An 18,905-nucleotide genomic window follows, 5' to 3' on the forward strand; every position below is an offset into this window, starting at 1 on the left:
AGTTCAGTGAGTTAATAACTTAGACATGTTCACAACTAGATGGCGCTGCACGAGAGATGATTAATTGATGTTTACTTTGGTCCAATAATGCTAGGAACACAATTGGAGCGAACGACGAATTTTTTCGCGGCGTATGTTCGTCGTCAAAAATAAAACACATATGTGTATATGGAAGTGCACACAATCACGGCACCGGCGAAAATTTCGTCGGTCGCCGCGAACTCAATTAGCTTTATTTCTATTTCATACGCCGGCGACCGGCGAACAAAACAGTACAAGGTGGCCATACTTGTACGAATTTTATGTGTTTTAGTAAATAAAGTTACTTTTTACTTTAAAATTTGTTATGGTCACTCTACTATCTGTTACTCGTATAAAAAAACATAATTAATTTGTTTATTTATTTGTGTACTTGCGCCTGAGTGAAGATGGATATCAGTGAATTTATAATAGAGAAGATGGACATATGCTAGGAACACAATTGGAGCGAACGACGAATTTCGCCCTACGCGGCGACAAAATGAGCCGCGAAAATTCGTCGTATGGAACACAATACCGACGAAATTATAAAACAGCTGATGAAGTTGTTTACTTTTTGCTCATTTGTTGACTACAATGAATTATACAAGAACACATAATTCTTTACGTTCTCTATTATAATTTCACTTATGTCCATCTTCTCTATTATAAATTCACTGATATCCATCTTCACTCAGGCGCAAGTACACAAATAAATAAACAAATTAATTATGTTTTTTTATACGAGTAACAGATAGTAGAGTGGCCATAACAAATTTTAAAGTAAAAAGTAACTTTATTTACTAAAACACATAAAATTCGTACAAGTATGGCCACCTTGTACTGTTTTGTTCGCCGGTCGCCGGCGTATGAAATAGAAATAAAGCTAATTGAGTTCGCGGCGACCGACGAAATTTTCGCCGGTGCCGTGATTGTGTGCACTTCCATATACACATATGTGTTTTATTTTTGACGACGAACATACGCCGCGAAAAAATTCGTCGTTCGCTCCAATTGTGTTCCTAGCATTAAGTGAAATTATAATAGAGAACGTAAAGAATTATGTGTTCTTGTATAATTCATTGTAGTCAACAAATGAGCAAAAAGTAAACAACTTCATCAGCTGTTTTATAATTTCGTCGGTATTGTGTTCCATACGACGAATTTTCGCGGCTCATTTTGTCGCCGCGTAGGGCGAAATTCGTCGTTCGCTCCAATTGTGTTCCTAGCATAAGACTTTATGAGAGATTTTTAATTTCAGAGTACATATATAAAACCTATACATGGCTAAACATGCAGAAAAATGATTCACATAATTTAAAAAGGTTTGTTTTATTTGAAAATAGTTCCGGTCATATACCGAAATTGATATCGCCTTTTAAATTTACACACTGTATGAATGCTATCATAAAAAGGTATTGCAAGCCTAACAGCTGATTACCCTGCGTTTACAAAAGAGAAGACAATAGAGTTCATGTATTAATTGTAAATTACATATACCATGGTAGAAGAATATAGGTAGACGCGTCGACACAGCTGCTGGGACAATGAACTGTCAAACCAATTTCGGAATTGATAATGTTGAATGAAAAATTATTTAAATATGTAAAAATGTTTGAAAAAACGCCAATTTTAATAGCCACCGACTGACGTACTATAAGAAAACATATAAAAATCTACATGTATTTGAAAAAATATTTAAATTTTTTTGGCATATCAATGCCCCTAAGCGTTGATGCATCTACCTGTATTCTTCTGCCATGGCATATACGTTAAGTCATGACATTTTCTTAATAAATAAAACGTTTTTCACAGAGAAATATTTATATCTTCATTAAATTTGGAAAAATTCTCCTTTTATGCGCAAATAGGCTCGGATTAATTCATATTTTTTAACATTTTAAGTCACTCATTCTAGGCTGTATTGTCATATATGAATATGCAAATTTGTTATTTGCATTGGGTCATTATTCTTGGAGCAAGTGGTATTATTTTGACAGATGCTTTCTAGCAGATTTTTGAAGAGGTGCATCCATGATAGAATAAGGATTTAGAACAGCTTCGTAAAACTATAGAAATTCAGCCCAGAGGCTTGCATGCATGGTACAATGAATACAAGGTAGGCTAACTTTGAAAAAATTGCAAGTATAGAGGTCTACCTGTTTGGCTTGTAATAGGTGTGTCTGGTTACCCTAAAATTTGTAACAATTGTTACAAATTGTTACTGGAAGTCGTCTGTTAACCCGAAAGTTCTGCAAAAGAGAGCGATTGGAGAGAGAAATTTTGACAGTTCTTTCAGTGAGAGTTTGCAAATTCTTGCTGGACAAATTTCTTCTTGCAATCACTTGCAACTCTTCTTCTTCTCATTCATCGACATTCAATCAGATGTTTTCTATTGTTTGTTTATTTATTTTTGTGCTTTCAATTTGAAAATATTTTTTTGGAATTAGCAAGACTAATAGTTTTTGGAGAACAACTTTACAAAATGTGAAAAACGTAAATGTTAACATGTAATAAGAAAATAAAAGACTATTTCCAACATTTTTATTTAAAAAACCTGTAAAATTAGTATTGCTTCCTTTGTTTTAATTCTCCTTATGGGGGACAAATTGGTTTGTTTTGACAAATCAGCTGATTAGTTGCAAGCTTCTGCAGGAATACCGTCTGTTTACTTTTCGCATTTTTCTTGCAAAAGAGAATAAAACTACCTTACTCTCTCAGAAAAATGTTGCTGGACAATTCCTGCAGGAAAAGTAACCAGACACACCTAATGTCAGAATTGCTATCAAAACAATAAAAAAGCAAACAACTTGTTGCATTGATTTTGAATAAATAATTTAAAACCGCGAAAACTGAATAAAAGGTCAACATTTCTTTTCAAAATCATGTTCTATATATCTCTTATGGTTTATTTCGCGACAAAAACTGTAGATTTTGTCGATGCATACGTTGCAATAAGCATTTTGAAAACACCCGAATTTGAATATTTTCTGAACAATTTTTTTATTATTGAAAAGAAGACACACATAAGCAAATGAAGTTGACATATTATGCCAGAAAAATAAAAAAATTTAAATCATATGGTAGTTCTGCCCTACCTTGAATTCATTGTACCATGATTGTACCATGGCACACTAGGTCAAATGACCACTTTTTCTGTGCGAAATTAAGTACAACTAAAATATTGTACTATTTCAAACTAAAATGAAGGCAAGCGTTAAAGAAAGTGTAAAATCAGTAAATTAAACAAAAAATACATGACTTAACATTCATAAACCAGATTTTTCCTCCAAACTTTTTAAATAGTCATAGTGATAAATGTAGGTGCTCGTGTGGTGTTAGAAGACATTTTGCAATAAGTTTGATTTTTGACACAAGTTATTAACCGAATTTTTCTACCACAACTGCATTTTAAAATACCAGCAGTCATCTCCCCCTCCTCCTTAAAATTAGTCACATAATCACCATCTTGAGTAAGTAATGAGAAAAGTACTATAATTTCAGTTTCTTAATCTACTTTCGCGGCGTAATGCATTATATTGGTCCTTTGTAAAATTATTTTCCAAAAAAAGCTAATGTCTCATCTGCAGAAAATAAAATTGGCTTTGTATTGGTTTCAGCACATATCTTTTTTTATTTTTGAGGGCCTAGTTGGGCATGCTAAACTTTCTTTTAGAACGATGTTGCTGCTGCACGTACTAGTAAGTTTGTTTCGTTGTTTATTGAGTTTGAAAGCTCGAATGCTTCTTTTCTTTTTCCATATTCACTTTTGTTGCAAAATTGAGCATTTGGGTGACCAACAGCCAAAGAATTGACTTTTTCAGTTTGCTTTTTAATATCGAAATTAATTTTATCCGTAAGCCAAACACAGTTTTCCAATCTAAATTTGTCAGCATTCTTCCCAATTTTTTTCCATATTTTTCGTATTTTGATGTTAAAGATTTGCAGAACAAACGCGTTTTTTCTTTCCAGAATTTCATTGAATCTTCGGAAATATCGTCAGCACCAATTTTGTTCACGACAAAGTTGACAACAGCTTGCTAAGCTTGTCCTTTTGCGAACATTCATGCAGTTAAACTTCAAACAACTCTCATTTTGTTATAGCATGGTAACCTAGAAAAAACTATTTTTCTTGAAAAGCGCTAAAAGGTGCGGTTTATAGTAAAGTAGAATCAATTAACTACATCTTAATTGATTCATTTCTATTTACTTTTTGTCTGCCGAAATTCGCCGAAATTTGTAAAGCTTACATGAACTCGTAATTCAAAATCACTCAAACAAATTTGAGGTTATGTAAATAAGTCAGCATTTATTTTTGTAAATAAACGATATCTACACTTTTTAATACCTGGGACATAAGTACTCACTAATAATTTTGTCTTCCATTTCAAAATTTCCGTCATTTATTTCAACTGGATGAAAAACAAGCATTTGAAACTTTAGAAAATAATAGGCTGCGCAAACAGTCTTTCAATAACGTGTTACATGTGTAACTTTGATTGATTGCTGTCAAGCGGTGTTTGAAATTTTACAAAAACAAAGTGAAGTTTATGTTATTTTGGACTATTCCCTACATGGTGGCATCAATGATCAGTGCAAAATCGCCCTTACGAAATTCGACTTTCGCACAGAAAAAGTGGTCATTTGACCTAGTGTGCATGGGTGCATCCATGGCACAATTACAGAAGGTAGAACAAATCTACCCCCCAAATACAATTGTTTCTTTTAATGCCCTTATTCTGTTAAAACATATACACATTTTGTGTGTGTATTGTTTTGAATAAAAAAATACAATAATTTGAAATTATTTCAAATTCAGTTGCAAAATATATGCATATTTTCCACGTTGATAGGGAACACATTGTACAATTTTAGTATGAAACTGTATTTTCGTACTATTTTAGTTTTAATCTTGTGGAATATTCCCAAAATTCCATTCTTGTTTCTCGGGTTTTCCCCAATATAAGAACTTTGTTAAAAAAATGAAGAATAAACAAAACCAACTGCATATTTAAAAGCCTATTTGACACTATAGGACTCCAGCACAGAGATACATTTTTCTGGCTTCGTTAAAGTTGAGCAACCTTTATTGTTGAGCCATGGGAGCATTGATATGTCAAATTTTTTAAATGTTTCTTCAAAAATAAGTAGATTTGTATATGTTTTCCCATACTACGCCAACCGGAGGTTGTGATGATATGCATTTTTAAAAATGTTTACAAATTTGAACAATTTTTCATTCAACAATTTCAATTCCAGAATTGGTTTTACAGTTCATACATACCTACCTTCTTAATTTTGCCATGGTTTTGCCCCAAAGTTGTTTTGATGGATCAGCTGTCATCTTACAAATGTTTTGCAAGATAATGTTCGCTTACTTTTTGCATTTTTCCTTTCTCTCTCTATCTCTTGAGTGAAAATCCTATTTTTCAGTTAGAAGTTGTAATAGGAAAGTAAACGAACAAATCTAATTGTCAACTGCCATTGCTTCGACAGGTGTTTGCTTGCCGATTTTGGAGGGCTGCATCTTTTTCTCTTTACAGTTGTCTTGTTAAAGATAAAAATGACGCCAGGATTGGAGTGCGGCTCTTGCATCCCTATGTCATAAAATTTGCCATGCGAAGACTTCAAGCTGCTAATGTGGCCACACCATAAGGGTGTGACAGATCAAAGCTTAAGTCGTGACTTTGGCGTAAATAAACACATTGGGAAAGTTGGGATTTAAAATTTTTTTTTTTGAAAATTTCCACCCTAAGACCAAAGTTTCCTAAATCTGACAATTTTTATGTAGCCGACCTTCGCAGGGGCTTGGGATTTTCTCCTCTAAGTATACCCAAAACCGACTACGTGAACCAAGTTTTTCAAATTCTAATTTTGGAAAATTGGTATATACTTTACTCTCATAATGGACCCTTATTTAACTTCTTGTCGGTTTTTATAAAAAAAAACGGATTCTAGAAATCGATATATAACTCCCGAATCGTTTTAACCATTGTAAGTTTAAAACTTCAACTATAAAATAAGATCTGTAGGACAAGAGTAAAATCGCGAGAAAATTCTAATTCTTTCCAATTTCATCCGCCAAATTTACAATACCCTCTCTTCATAGTCGTATAAGGTAAAAAGACATACCCCCCACCATTGGGTAAAGAAAATATTTTTATGCAAAAGTACCTGGATTCAAACGTGTTCCACGTTAGACTACAAACTCCAGTAAAATCGGTAGAAGTTTGGTTGGAGCCATTATATGGTGGTCATACTAAAACAGGAACCTATATACACAATTTTAAACTAGAACGATCGTAATATATGTGGGATGGAGCCGTTATATGTGCGCTATAGGAAAACGTGGACCTTCAATGTTATGCCACCGGAGCTAGAACTAGAACCCATAAGTAAAACCATCAAAATACCGAATATCGGGAGGTACCGTTATACGGAGCCTATACGAAAATGTGGACCTATATGTACAATGTTCCGCCACTGGAGCTAGAACCCATAACAAACTACAAATACTAATTTTTAAAACAAATTGGTGAAATATGTGGGTAAAACAATCAAAATACCGAATATCGGGAGGTACCGTTTTATGGTGGCGATCTCAAAACGTGGACCGATATATCTCATTTTCAAAAACAACCATCCTAGACAAAATACCAACTGTTGTGCCAAATTTTTAAGATCTACGTCAAATAATGTCGGCTGTATCGTGACTTCAACAGACAGACGGACATCGTTAAATCTACTTAGAATTTTATGTTGAACATGAACATATGTAATAGGTGTTACAAGAGGAATGACAAATTTAATATACCCTCCTTTCCAAGCCGGAAGGAATAAAAAAGATGAAAAAAAGCACTTAAGTTTGACTGGGCCGAACTTTTAATACCCTTCATCATTTGGAAGGAACTTGAAAATTTTCAAAAAAAAAAAAAAAGTGAACATGTATAAGTAATTTTTTTGTTACAGGCTGTAGTACCGATGCCTAACTTAAAATACCATATTTAAAACAATTACTGTGAATAATGTCGCTAAAAACATCCAAATATAGGACTTATACGAAGACTTGATCCTGCATAGACAACTTACGGTTACAGATTGTAACCCCCATTACCAACTTACAATACGTAATTTGAAACAATTCCGGTGAATAATGTCGCTAAAATCATAAAAATGCCGAATATAGGAAGGTACAGTTATATGGGGGGGCTTTACGGAGACATGGGCGGGTATTGGAAATTTTTTGTCGTAGGATGTGGTACCTATTGTTATAGGAAGTACTACCCATTGTAACATTTCCGGTGAAAAGTGTGACACAAATCATCAAAATATATGGGGAATATACCACATCTTAGACCAATATTGGCAGCTATATGCAAGGATGTTTCTTACATAATGGGAAAACATGCTGCCAATTTTCAGATAAAAATTGTGATTACAGTCATATGGGGGCTATACCAAAACGTGAACCTATGTAGCCCACTTTCAGTACCAAAAGTTCCACTTCATTTCGTTCAGAAGCTAGAGTAGTTTCCACAAACGGAGAGACGGGCGAACATCGCTAAATCGACACAACATTTGATGCTGATCAAGATTTTATGTACTTTGTGGGTCTAAAATTTATATTTCGAGGTGTCACAAACGGATTGACCCCAAAGTATGGTGGAGGATATAAAAATAAATGGAAGCGTATTATTGTAGACTTTTATCTTCAAAGTATTTTTTTTTGGTACAAATCGGCGTAAGCATTTCTAATTTAAAAAAATTTGTTTTTATCGTTGTTTTAGTAAGCATAAAATCCGTATCGAGTTATAAATTCTATAGGTTTATAGATGCTATCAGCATAGCGCACCTCAAATTGCTCGATTCGATCGATTGATGAATAAGACAATCCGGCGTTCTGTCCAATCCGTGTTTTACAAAATAGCTTTAAAAAGACGTACTCTGAGAAACTAGTCTCAAAACGTGGTTGCATTAATACAGAACAATCTGGGCACTCATTTGCCGATTGATGAGTCGACAAACCACCAAAGCTATACATTTTTGAAGAGGCTTACTTTTGGAAGAATATGTTGGTAGTTATAACATGAGTGCCATATGAAATATCCTCTACGGCAATGCAGACATGAATAAATTTGCTGCAGCAAAATCTACACTAACTTCTTTGAATCGCTGTGGTTCGTAAGTACGTCTAAATGTCTACTTTATCCAGAGGACGCTGAGAACAACACATTCCAAGAGAGTATAATACAGTGTAGGTTCCAAAAATACCCCTTAAAACTATTTTTTTCCAAATTATAAATATCAAATCGGTTATACAGGGTGAGATAAAAAAAAAACTGCCACAAAGCCAAACGCTATAATTTTTACATTTTTTTTAAATTTTATTGAATGAAAGAAAAAATGTCGGAAATAGCATCAATTTTATAATACGATTAGATTTGTTCGACTTGGTCAACTTTGGCACGAAATATGATCTTCAAACGGCCAATGAAACCGTCTCACGCTGCCCGAATGTTGCTCTGCGGTATTTTGTCCCATTCCCGGCTAAGCGCTTGCTTGAGTAGATCGACACGTTGGTATTTTTTGTGCCAACCTTGCTTTCCAAAATATTTCAGACCAATAGCCCAAAGGATTGGTATCCGAAGATTCTGGTGGCCATTGTGCGCTGCAAATGAAGCGAAGAACCTCATTTTGTAATCAATCTTGGGGGGCGCGTGCTGAGTGCGATAGTGCTGAGCCCTGTTGGAATATCTGAGGTCTGCGGCCAAACTGTTTGCGTCCTCAAGGCTTTAATACAGCCTCCAGAATATTTTCGCGATAATATTCGGCCTGTACTCTGATGCCACAGTCGATTATGTTATGTTATGGCGGCCCAAACCATCACCATGCCGGCGCATGAGTTCTGGTGGCCAATCGAAGGTGCACATTTTCAGCTGACCTCATTGGCAAGTAAACACGATCATTTTGTCTGTTTACAAACTGCTGGAAAACGAATGTTTTCTCATCGGAGAAAACCAAATTCGGCAGGTGACCACTTTCGGCCAAGCGAAGCAACTCTTTAGCTCTTTTGAGTTTATTTTCTTTCTGTTGTGGTTTAAGTTCTTTCACTTTTTGAAATTTCAATGGCTTTACCCCAAACTGATTTTTCAATATTTGCCGACTGGAATATTGCGATATGTTCAGCTCACGAGCCATTTTTCAGCCACTGCGACGCGGGTTTCGATAAAGTCACTTCTCTACTTTTTGAACCATTTCTGGTGATTTTTTTGTTTTCTTACGTCCACTTCCTTGACGTCGGGCTACGCTACCAGTATCACGGTAACGATCGATGGTACGAGACACAAAAGATTTATTCGCATTTAATTGCTGGAGTGCTCTAACAGTAGCCACTTGTGGTTTTTTTCCAGCCAAATATAAAGAAATCACACTATCACGCTTGAATTCCATCGCGAATAACGGAAAAATCTCACCAAAATGCTTTTGTACGCTTGTAAACAATATAACGAGTTGTCACTGGATTAATTTTAACAGCTATCCGACGAGAGGCATTGAAATGACAGCAGTCTGAAATTGGTTGCAGTTTTTTCATCTCACCCCGCATATCCTTCTTTACTCAACAAGATTTGTCTAGACATTAAAATTAAAATATTTTTATGTTTTCCTTTTATTATTTCGATAATTCCATACATACATATTGAAAATTATAACATTTTCACATGGTTTATAGTTTTTAAAAAAAAGAGAAAAATTAAGAAGAAAAAAAATTAAATTCGTATAAGACACTAACAACAAGATTTTTTAATGAAAACAATAATATTTTAGAGATACATGCATTTTTTATCAGCTGGGAACAACAAAAAAGAAATAGATGTTTAAAATAATTTCTTTTTGGGTTTGTCGGAGGATCGGGGATTTCTTCGATTGCCGCCGTGTAGTTGATTTTGCAATTTGCTTTTGTCGTCCTCATCATCTTCTTCCTGGGCCACAACATGACCATTAGGTGTGACCATACTTGTTATAAAAGTTCTTTGAAAGTTATCATTTGTTGTGTTTGATTTAATCGGCGTTGGTGTTTTAGATTCGGCAGCACTGTTCTGCACATCCTGTTGTAAGTTTATTGTTGTTAGTGAGTTGATATTTGTTTCATTAGTAGATCTATTTAAAATTTCCTCTTGATTTTGAATTTCTTGTTCTTGATTTTTTGAAAATTTCGCATCAATTTTACTGTTTGCAATCTTAAGTTCAATTCAATTTGGAAAAGAAAAATAAAACATATTAAAAGAAAAAAAAAACATAATGTTTAGTTGTATTAAAAATTTCGAATCACTATTGTGTAACACATGGGCATAATGGTTTCGGATGTAACAACAATTATTGACAATTATTTTTTATAACTTTGAGAAATGCAGTGTTTTAAGAATCAGAAAATCAGAAGTATTTCTTAAAGAAGTCCATACTTTCTGATTTCTCAAGGTGAGATCAGAAGTCGATAATTAATCTAATCGTTGTGAAGTCATTTGCTTTTGATTTTTTATTTAAAGTTTCACGCCTCTAAATTCTGACCCGCTGATTCCTTCAATAAAACAAGCAAAAAAAAAAACGTTAAGGTTGGCCGGGCCGAACCAAAGAAAATAATTTTTTATAAAAGTATCTGAGTAACGTGTAAGACCGTTTGGACAATGCTGTTAAGCTTTTAAAAAAACCATCAAGTGGGTGAGGCCGTTATATGGGGCCATACCAAACGGGAACCTCCATAGACACTTTTATACTTCAAGGATTCTCATCTCCCAACCCTTCTAAATACCAAATTTGAAACAATATCGTAGGTAAATGTGACTAGGATTATAAATCTATTATGACCAACAAATACCAATTTTTTTCACAAATCCGAGGAAAAATTTGGCCAAAATCTTCAAAGTACCGAATATCAAGAGGTACCGTAATTTGGCGACCATACCAAAACGTGGACCGATATATATCATTTTCTATACCAACCATCCCTGATACAATACAAATTGTTCTAGTAAATTTTGAAGCTGAATTTTGAAGGCTGTATCGTGATTTCAAGAGACAGACGGACATTGTTAATTTTTAGAATTTATGTCGATTATAAATATATGTACTTTATGGGGTCTACGACGAATATTTGGGATGTTACAAACGGAATGATAAAGCTAATATACCCCCACCTTTTCAAGGTGGAGGGTGGACCGAAGTGATACCTTATAAAATAACCGAATCTATGGGGTTAATCAGCGCTCTAAACTTGATTCTACCGAAAATAAATTTACTTAAAGTGGTACCTTATGGAATGAGGTTCAATTGCGTTAAACGGAACTCATTTCACTTAGGTAGCCGTGCTGCCAACTCCAAAATTCAGAACTGCTGTGTATGATGATGCCTAGAAATACTATTCCATGTAAAATGTACAAAAAAAATTTCCTGATTAGAGGTCATTGCAGTGCTGTCTATAGTTAAACGGAAGAATTTAGCATTTAGTCCTGTAGAGAGTATAACAGACACTTGTAGATTGATCGAAAAAATTCGCACCCCCGGCCATCCCTGATGTAAAACAATTTATACACGAATTGAAGAAATGAATGTTTAGTCCATGTGCCAAGGCCTTGACTTTCTTTTGGATGGTAGCAACCTGGTCGCTGTTCCTGAGAATGGTGTGGTGTGAAATGGGAATTTTGGTACTGATGTTTGATGAGAGTGGATATATTGAATGGATATTAGAGAAAGGCGATCTGATCATTAAATTAGGTTTAAGGTATGGTCAGTATTGGTTTAGGGCAGATCTGCTTCTCTTGGACTAGGGCAAATATACTTTGGCTTCTATGGATTTGGACAAATACTGAAATTAGTTGAACGTGGAATTACAAACGTGATCTGGTTGTCCAATTAGCATTCAACAGTTCAGGAGAAAAAGCTGTTTAGAATGAATAATCTGGGTCGGTTCTGCTTCCTTCTTACCTGAGGCAACAGCCATGATCACAAAAATTGTTTAAGATCAAGAAAAACAATTTTTTTTAAAATTCTCTCAATCCAGGTGGGTATATCGGAGTTCTAGTGGAGGTGGTCTGATCATCAATCGAAAAATTGGTAGACCCATATAAACCTACCTTAGGAGTAAAGGGGATATGTTGAGTATTGGTCTAGGGCAGATATACTTGGGTTTATATTATTAGCAATACAAGGCAAAAATCGCCGAGCTTTGGAAAACACCTCCTTTTGTGGAGTTGGACCCAATACTAAAATTAGTAGAAGAACAGGACATCGAATAAAAAGTAGAAAGAAAAAATGTTTAAGATCTAGAAAAATTGCTCAAACAAGGTGGGTATATCGGAGAGTTCTAGTGGAGGTGTTCTGATCATCAGTCTAGAAATTGGTAGACCCATATAAACCTATCTTAGGAGTAAAGAGGATAGGTTGAGTATTGGTCTAGGGCAGATGAACTTTGGCTTTTATTATTAATTGCACAGGGCAACAATTCCTGAGCTTTGGATAAATTCTCATTTTGTAGAGTTGGGGCCCAATACTAAAGTCAGTACAAACAGGGCATCGAATTGAAAATGTGACGACTTGGACGTTTAACTAGCATTTTATAGAACCAGAAAAAAAGAGCAGAAAACCTATGCTGATCTGGGACATGTTGAATTTCTTCTTACCTAAGCCATTAGTCAAGATCACAAAAAAATTGGAACTCCCAAAAACAATGAAATCAAATGTTCCTTAACATCTATAATTGGAACTAAAGAAGAGCATTGGCGGAATCCATAAGAATGAAGGTAAGTTGTCATGTGACATGGCATCTAAAGCTAGGAGGAGCCACATCTGTGTCATGACGTTTTGCTATTCAACATTTTGTTCCTTTTGTGAGGGAGGTTCCAGAAGCAGTGGGCCGCCGTTATCTACCATTTTCCCAGCAAATCTTGTGTTAGTAGAAATATTGGAATGTGTGAAGATTAGAATGAATTAGATGCTTATTTCGCGTTTTACGAGAGACCCTTTGACCCTTTGTGGAGGAGGTACCGAAAGGAGTGGACCGATATATCCCATCTTCACACCAGATATTTTGTTAATGAAAATAACGGAATGTAAAAATTTTGAAGAGAATCGGACCATTATTTCACATTTTATAAGAATTATAATTATTCAAAATATTCATCCTTTTTGGTGGAAGTACTTGATGCAGTGGACCGATATTGTCCATTTTCGCACCGGACCTAGCACTGATACGATACTGATTAAGGACTCTAGCACAGAAATCGTCCAATGAGAATGGCTTAATTTCAGCCAGTCCAGAAGTGAAAGCTAAAGCATATGGCTTACATGTCTCAGACTACTGTGGGGAAGAAGAGGGTTCGAGAGGGAACTTCTGTAGCGGAAGAAGATTGTGCATCGTAAACGGCAAAATTTGGTAAAGATATTTCCATTTCAGCATTGAAATTCAAGAACAAATCAAATCTTTTATTCATAGATACATGCATCATACTTCGAAGGTCAAGTGATGGGAGAATATGCCTCAGATTGGTTGTATAACAACCAAAAAGAAGTGGAGTTGCAGCATCATAAAAATATTACAATTTATATGAAACCTACTGCTCTCTCTCTCTCTCTCTCTTTACCCTGGATATTCTTTATCTTTCTTACTTCAGAAGATCTCTGATTACAGCTGCTGGCATTCCGAACAATAGCTAGATTACTAGAGCAAATGTGTCAACAACAACTAATGGAATCTCTTTTTTGTAAGAATGAAAAAAATCAATTCTGTAGTAAATAATAATCGTTTGACCAGATCCTTAGGTTCATTGGTAATTGAATAATCAATCCCTCTTGGATAAAAATAATCTAAAAAAAAGTAAATTTGTTGAACCAAAAACCAAACCACATAAATGCTATTTGTCTGTTATATTCAACATTCCCTTGAAAAGGCTTTAATTAATTAAGATACTTTTTCTGAATTAAAATAAAATCAGTTCTATAAAAAATATTCATCGCTCCTGAAGAAGGCTCACAGTGGATAAAAATAAAATAAATAAATAAAAAAATAAACTTTGTCTTTTTGTTTGGTCCGGGACTATTCAACCCATGTGTTATTTATGTATTCAAGATTGCAGTTTAAGAATTAAAAAAATGTAAGCTTAAATTAAAACAAACAAAAAAATAAAAATGCAAACATAATTATTTATATAAAAAATATTCTTTAGAGCATAATATTTCCTATACACTGACAAAAAATAAGATCATGTATATTTTTTTTAAAAAGAAATTGCCTTAAATATTTTTTTGTAAGGATAAAGAAGAAAACAAAAATAAAATTAAGGGAATCAGAATGTTATAACTAGTTACAATGTGTGTGTATGTTCAATTAAAAAAAAAAAACACAAATTTTCGAAACCAAATCCGATGAATAAAAAATAGTTGCATGCATTGGGTTTGGGTTTAGTTTCTTTTAAAAGGTGTTTGTTAGACCTTAAGTTATTGCAAAAAAATATTGATTTTTTAAACCTTAAGGGACTGCCAAAAATTGCAGGATTTTTATTTTATATTCTGCTGTTGAAGCATCAGGTTCTTTCATAATATTAATTCTATGCTTTACACATACACACACATTGAAAATATTGCTGTTGCGTCTGTTGTTGTTGTTTGGTGGGAATTTAATTTAAAATGTTGTTCAAGATTTTTTCTGTTTTTTTTATTGTTTTTATTTATATTATTTTTTTTTGTTCTGCTTAAATAGAGTCAGCATTCTCTTAATATTTTGTCCCTTTATTTCATTATTTTTTTTTTTTTAAATAAACTTTAAGTTTATACAAGACGATGTGTTTATATCTCAATCTTTATCCCAATATATATAAAAAAACCTAAATGATAGTCTAAATCATTTAAATAATATTATTGTTGATGTTGTTTTCTGTATTTGTTGCAGTTGTTGGTATAGTTGCTGTCGCTGTGTTTGTTGCCGTTTGTATTGTATTCATAATGTTTGTGTCAAATAATAGCGCAGTATTAACTAATTGTTAAAATCTGGATCTTACAAATACAGCACTGGAATCGTGTTCGCTATAGCCCAGACGTTTGGTGTGTTTGAAAACTTCATTTGTTATCGATGTAACAGGCATTGATTGATCTAAATTTTCGGCCATACTTAGAACTAAACGTAAATCTTTTTGCATATGACTGAGCGGCTGTTGGGGATTGAAGTCGCCTTTGGCCATTTCTAAAAAGAGGAGAAAAAAAGTTAGCTTTCAATTTTAAAAAATTCAAATTCCACAACTTACCTCTGCCTTTGGCTAGTAATAAATCTGATTTCATAGATGTTAATTGGAAAATATCCAAAATATCCTTGAGGGAAATTGAGAAACGATCAGCTGCAATCGAAGAAAAGCAATTACATTAGAAACTCAATTTCATAAAAAAAATCTAAAATTTTTGTTCAAACACTTACCCAATGCTAAGGCCTCTGATAAACCAACCAAACTTACGCCCAATATGGTTTGTAGTATCAAATTAACTTTGCACGCATTGCCAACATCTGCTAAAGTATTAATACGGGTAGTATAAAACAATAAAATAAAACATAAAAGCGCGAAAAAAGAAACACGAAAAAGAAACAAAAAAAAAGCGAATTAAGCAAACAAGAAAAGGCCAATTATTGCAAATAACATATAACAAATAAATATACGAATAATAGTAAAAATACAATAAATAAGAGCGACAGTTTTAAAAGGAATAGAAAAGCAGGAGGAGATGGCATACAGATAGATAGGAATAAAGACACAGATAGAAAGCGGTGAAAAAGAAGAAAAAAACACAACAACACGTTAAAATTTCTTTGTGGCAAATATTGTGTTTAATAAAAAAAATTATGGAAAACTGGTCATGTTCTATGCAAAGGTTTGAAACCCGAAAGGTAGAATCATAGTATTCTAATAATAATGCACAAGAAGAAATTCTGCTTTGAAGTTTTGCTCTGGCGATTAAAAATATTTGAAATCAAGATTAGCAGTTGACTGTCTCTGACTATTCAAACTACTGACCCTTTATGGGGGATATATAACAGAAGGAGTGATCCGCTATATCGCATCCACACACCAGATGCACCAGAAATTAGAAGGGAATCGGATGCCTATTTCGCATTTTATGAAAGTTTTGGTTATTCAACATTTTGACTCCTTTGTAGTTTTTGTTGTAGCAGTAGTACATGCATGTGTTTGCGTTCTGCTAATCTGGTCCCAGCTCCAGGTTTAGAAATTCAGCTACTTTAGGTGTGTAGGTTTGGCTGTGCAATTAAAGAGGTGCTGCGTTTTGTGCGGGCCTGTATCACACGCCGGGCAGACGTCACGCACAACTACGTTAATTCGTGCAAAATACGAATTGAGACGATTACACCATCCTGTACGTAATTGCGCCAAATGGACACCAAGGCCGGCATTCATCCTGTAATTGCTGACAGCATTTGCGACTGCCTCGGTATGAATGCAACTTAGACCTGCCTGATAGGCTTCTTGATCTAGAGGTTCTTTTTTGGACTTCCCTCTCTTGATCGTGTATGTCCTTCCTGACACTCCTATGTCGGGGAGTTGTAGACACCACATAATGGTTGGAATGGCTCCAACGATAACACCCAAGCAGGAACTGCAATGAAAGCATATGATTATGCTGACTTAAGGAAGGACTTTCGCCTCATGTAGATGGTCTACTGATGTCATGGGGAGGCCCCGCACCGCACTTCTCAGGTCAGCATTCTGTCAGGTATTGATGTGTTTCCACTGCGTAGCACTAGTATTCGCAGACCACACTGGAGCCGCACAGCTGACCAAAGATCGACCTATCGCGTTATAAGAGGTCAACAAGGTTTCTTTGTTCGCACCCCAAGAGATGCAGGCTAGCGCAGGCTACTGTTTATCTTATGGCTTGCGCGGACGACTTGAACATGCTGTCGAATGTGACCCCTAAAATCTTGAGGTAGTTCGGATGGCGGATATTTTCATATTCCTCACGTGGAAGTAGGCGACAAGCTCCGCGAGATAGGGGTTCAACCTTTCACATATGTCATCGACCCCTTTGTAGGGAAGATACCCGAAGCTGTCGTCCAATATATCCACTTACACGCGAAATCTTGTATTGGTAGAAATATTGAAATTTATCAAACTTAAAGAGAATCGGAAGTCTATTTCGCACCTTAAATATTCAAAATGTTTTCTCTTTGTGGGGTAGGTATCAAAACGAGTGGGATGATATACGCCATCTTCACACCAGATCTTGTGTTGGTAAAAATATTCGCATATGTGAAGCTTGAAAATGATCGGAAGTTTAGCCTAAATAAGAGATTTCAGCAATGATTCAAAATAATAGTGGCTTCTGCCAAGGGTTAATCGAGACTTTTATTCTTAGAAGAACCCAAACTCTGACATGCCAAATACGTATTCCAGGAACTTTAATTTCTTAATTTAATAGGCGGACGGTCCCAGTTAAATCTTGAGCCTTGAAACCGCCATCGTTTGTTTCAAAAATATTCGCATAGTAACATTTTTTTCTTGTGCATTTTTTGGTGACAACAATTGTTGTTTTTAGTTGCAATTACAAACTTACCTCCCAAAAAGAATGTGTTTTTGGCAATTGTTTTAAAGCAGGATTGACATTCATCGAAAACAGTGCGATCGCCACCGGCCAATATGATAAGCATGCCATCTTCGGCTTCTTGGCGGGTGCCATGAATTTGTACCTCCAAATAACGGCCATTGCTTTGTGTAATGCCCTCGGCTATGTCTTGTGATGTTTCCGGATCTATTGTGGACATTTCAACATAGGCTTTGTTGCATAGATCGGCACGTAACACACCACAGTTGCCGAAAACCAACTACAAACAGAAAACAATATTGTATTGAAACTAAAATGAAAATGAAATCTATTTGTTACTTACATCCTTTGAGGCCTTGGGGTCTGAGACACAGCAGAATATAATGTCTGCTGCATTTACCACATCCTCGGGTGTTTCTTTGACATCGGCACCGGCCTCTCTAAATGGTTCACATTTGGACATTGTGCGATTCCACACGACAACTTTGTGTCCCGTGCAGATCAAGTCCTTGACAATGGTCGAACCCATTATACCCAAACCAAGGAAACCAAATGTCAAGTCCGACGGCACAATATCACGTTCGGCCAGTGTTTGAGAACGCGTACTCATATCGATGGTTTGTGTTTCCGGCACCCTGACATGTGGCCGTTCCAGCAGGGCTATTGAGGTGTTATTCCTACGCGGTGGACTAACATTGCCGCCAATGTGCGCCAATGCTTCGGGCAGAAGTCTACGACGCGGTGAGGCATTCTCTTCCAAATAGTCATTGTTGATATGTGGCGGTGTGGTGTCATTACGTTTACGTTTGGTGGTGGCCGGTGTCTGTGAGGCGCGTCGTTTTGTTGAGGTTTTTGCTATGGCCGATTTGGCCACTTTTGTGGTAGGTGCTGTGAGGGCTTTTGGTTTTGGTACTCTTTTGGCTGGTGTCTTAACAACCGTTGCCGTCGTCGCCGCCACCGCTTCTGCCGTCACTACACCTCCATCTTTGTTATCATCTACATCGGAAATTTCACCATTGTTGTCGAGATTATTGGCATTTGTGTCAATGGTATTTTCATCTTCGGTAGTATAGCCATCACGTATCTTATCAAAATCGGCCTCAGTCGGTTGACTGCGTATACCGGTACTTTTGCTAATGAACTCATCGATTTCGGTAGGATCTTCCATGTGCTTTTTAATGTCCTCCATGGCTTGTCGGAACGAGGCCGGTTTATTTAGTTTCGATAATTGTTCTTTCCATGGTCCCTCGAAGGGTTTGATGTTATTGATTTCAATCCAAGCACTAAATAAAGAA

At 35.5% G+C, this 18,905-nt stretch overlaps 1 protein-coding gene across 2 annotated transcripts in view; it reads right to left on the minus strand.

Annotated features, from left to right (window-relative positions):
* Positions 1-14,707: 14,707 nt before the first annotated feature.
* LOC101892819 (cytokine-like nuclear factor N-PAC) overlaps positions 14,708-18,905 on the minus strand; it is a 32,267-nt gene continuing 28,069 nt past the window's right edge. Inside the window, exons 4-8 of one of the 2 annotated variants that reach the window (XM_059131404.1) lie at positions 17,954-18,893; positions 17,623-17,890; positions 15,476-15,562; positions 15,309-15,398; positions 14,708-15,247 (exon numbers count right to left, since the gene is read on the minus strand). In XM_059131404.1, coding sequence (XP_058987387.1) covers positions 15,048-15,247; positions 15,309-15,398; positions 15,476-15,562; positions 17,623-17,890; positions 17,954-18,893 — 1,585 coding nt within the window. In that variant the 3' untranslated portion in view covers positions 14,708-15,047. Of the gene's footprint in view, positions 15,248-15,308; positions 15,399-15,475; positions 15,566-17,622; positions 17,891-17,953; positions 18,894-18,905 lie in introns of both variants that reach the window. The other variant, XM_059131403.1, reaches the window with a different exon arrangement.

The sequence above is a fragment of the Musca domestica genome, unplaced genomic scaffold (assembly GCF_030504385.1).
Source record: "Musca domestica strain aabys unplaced genomic scaffold, Musca_domestica.polishedcontigs.V.1.1 87, whole genome shotgun sequence".
Taxonomy (NCBI): domain Eukaryota; kingdom Metazoa; phylum Arthropoda; class Insecta; order Diptera; family Muscidae; genus Musca; species Musca domestica.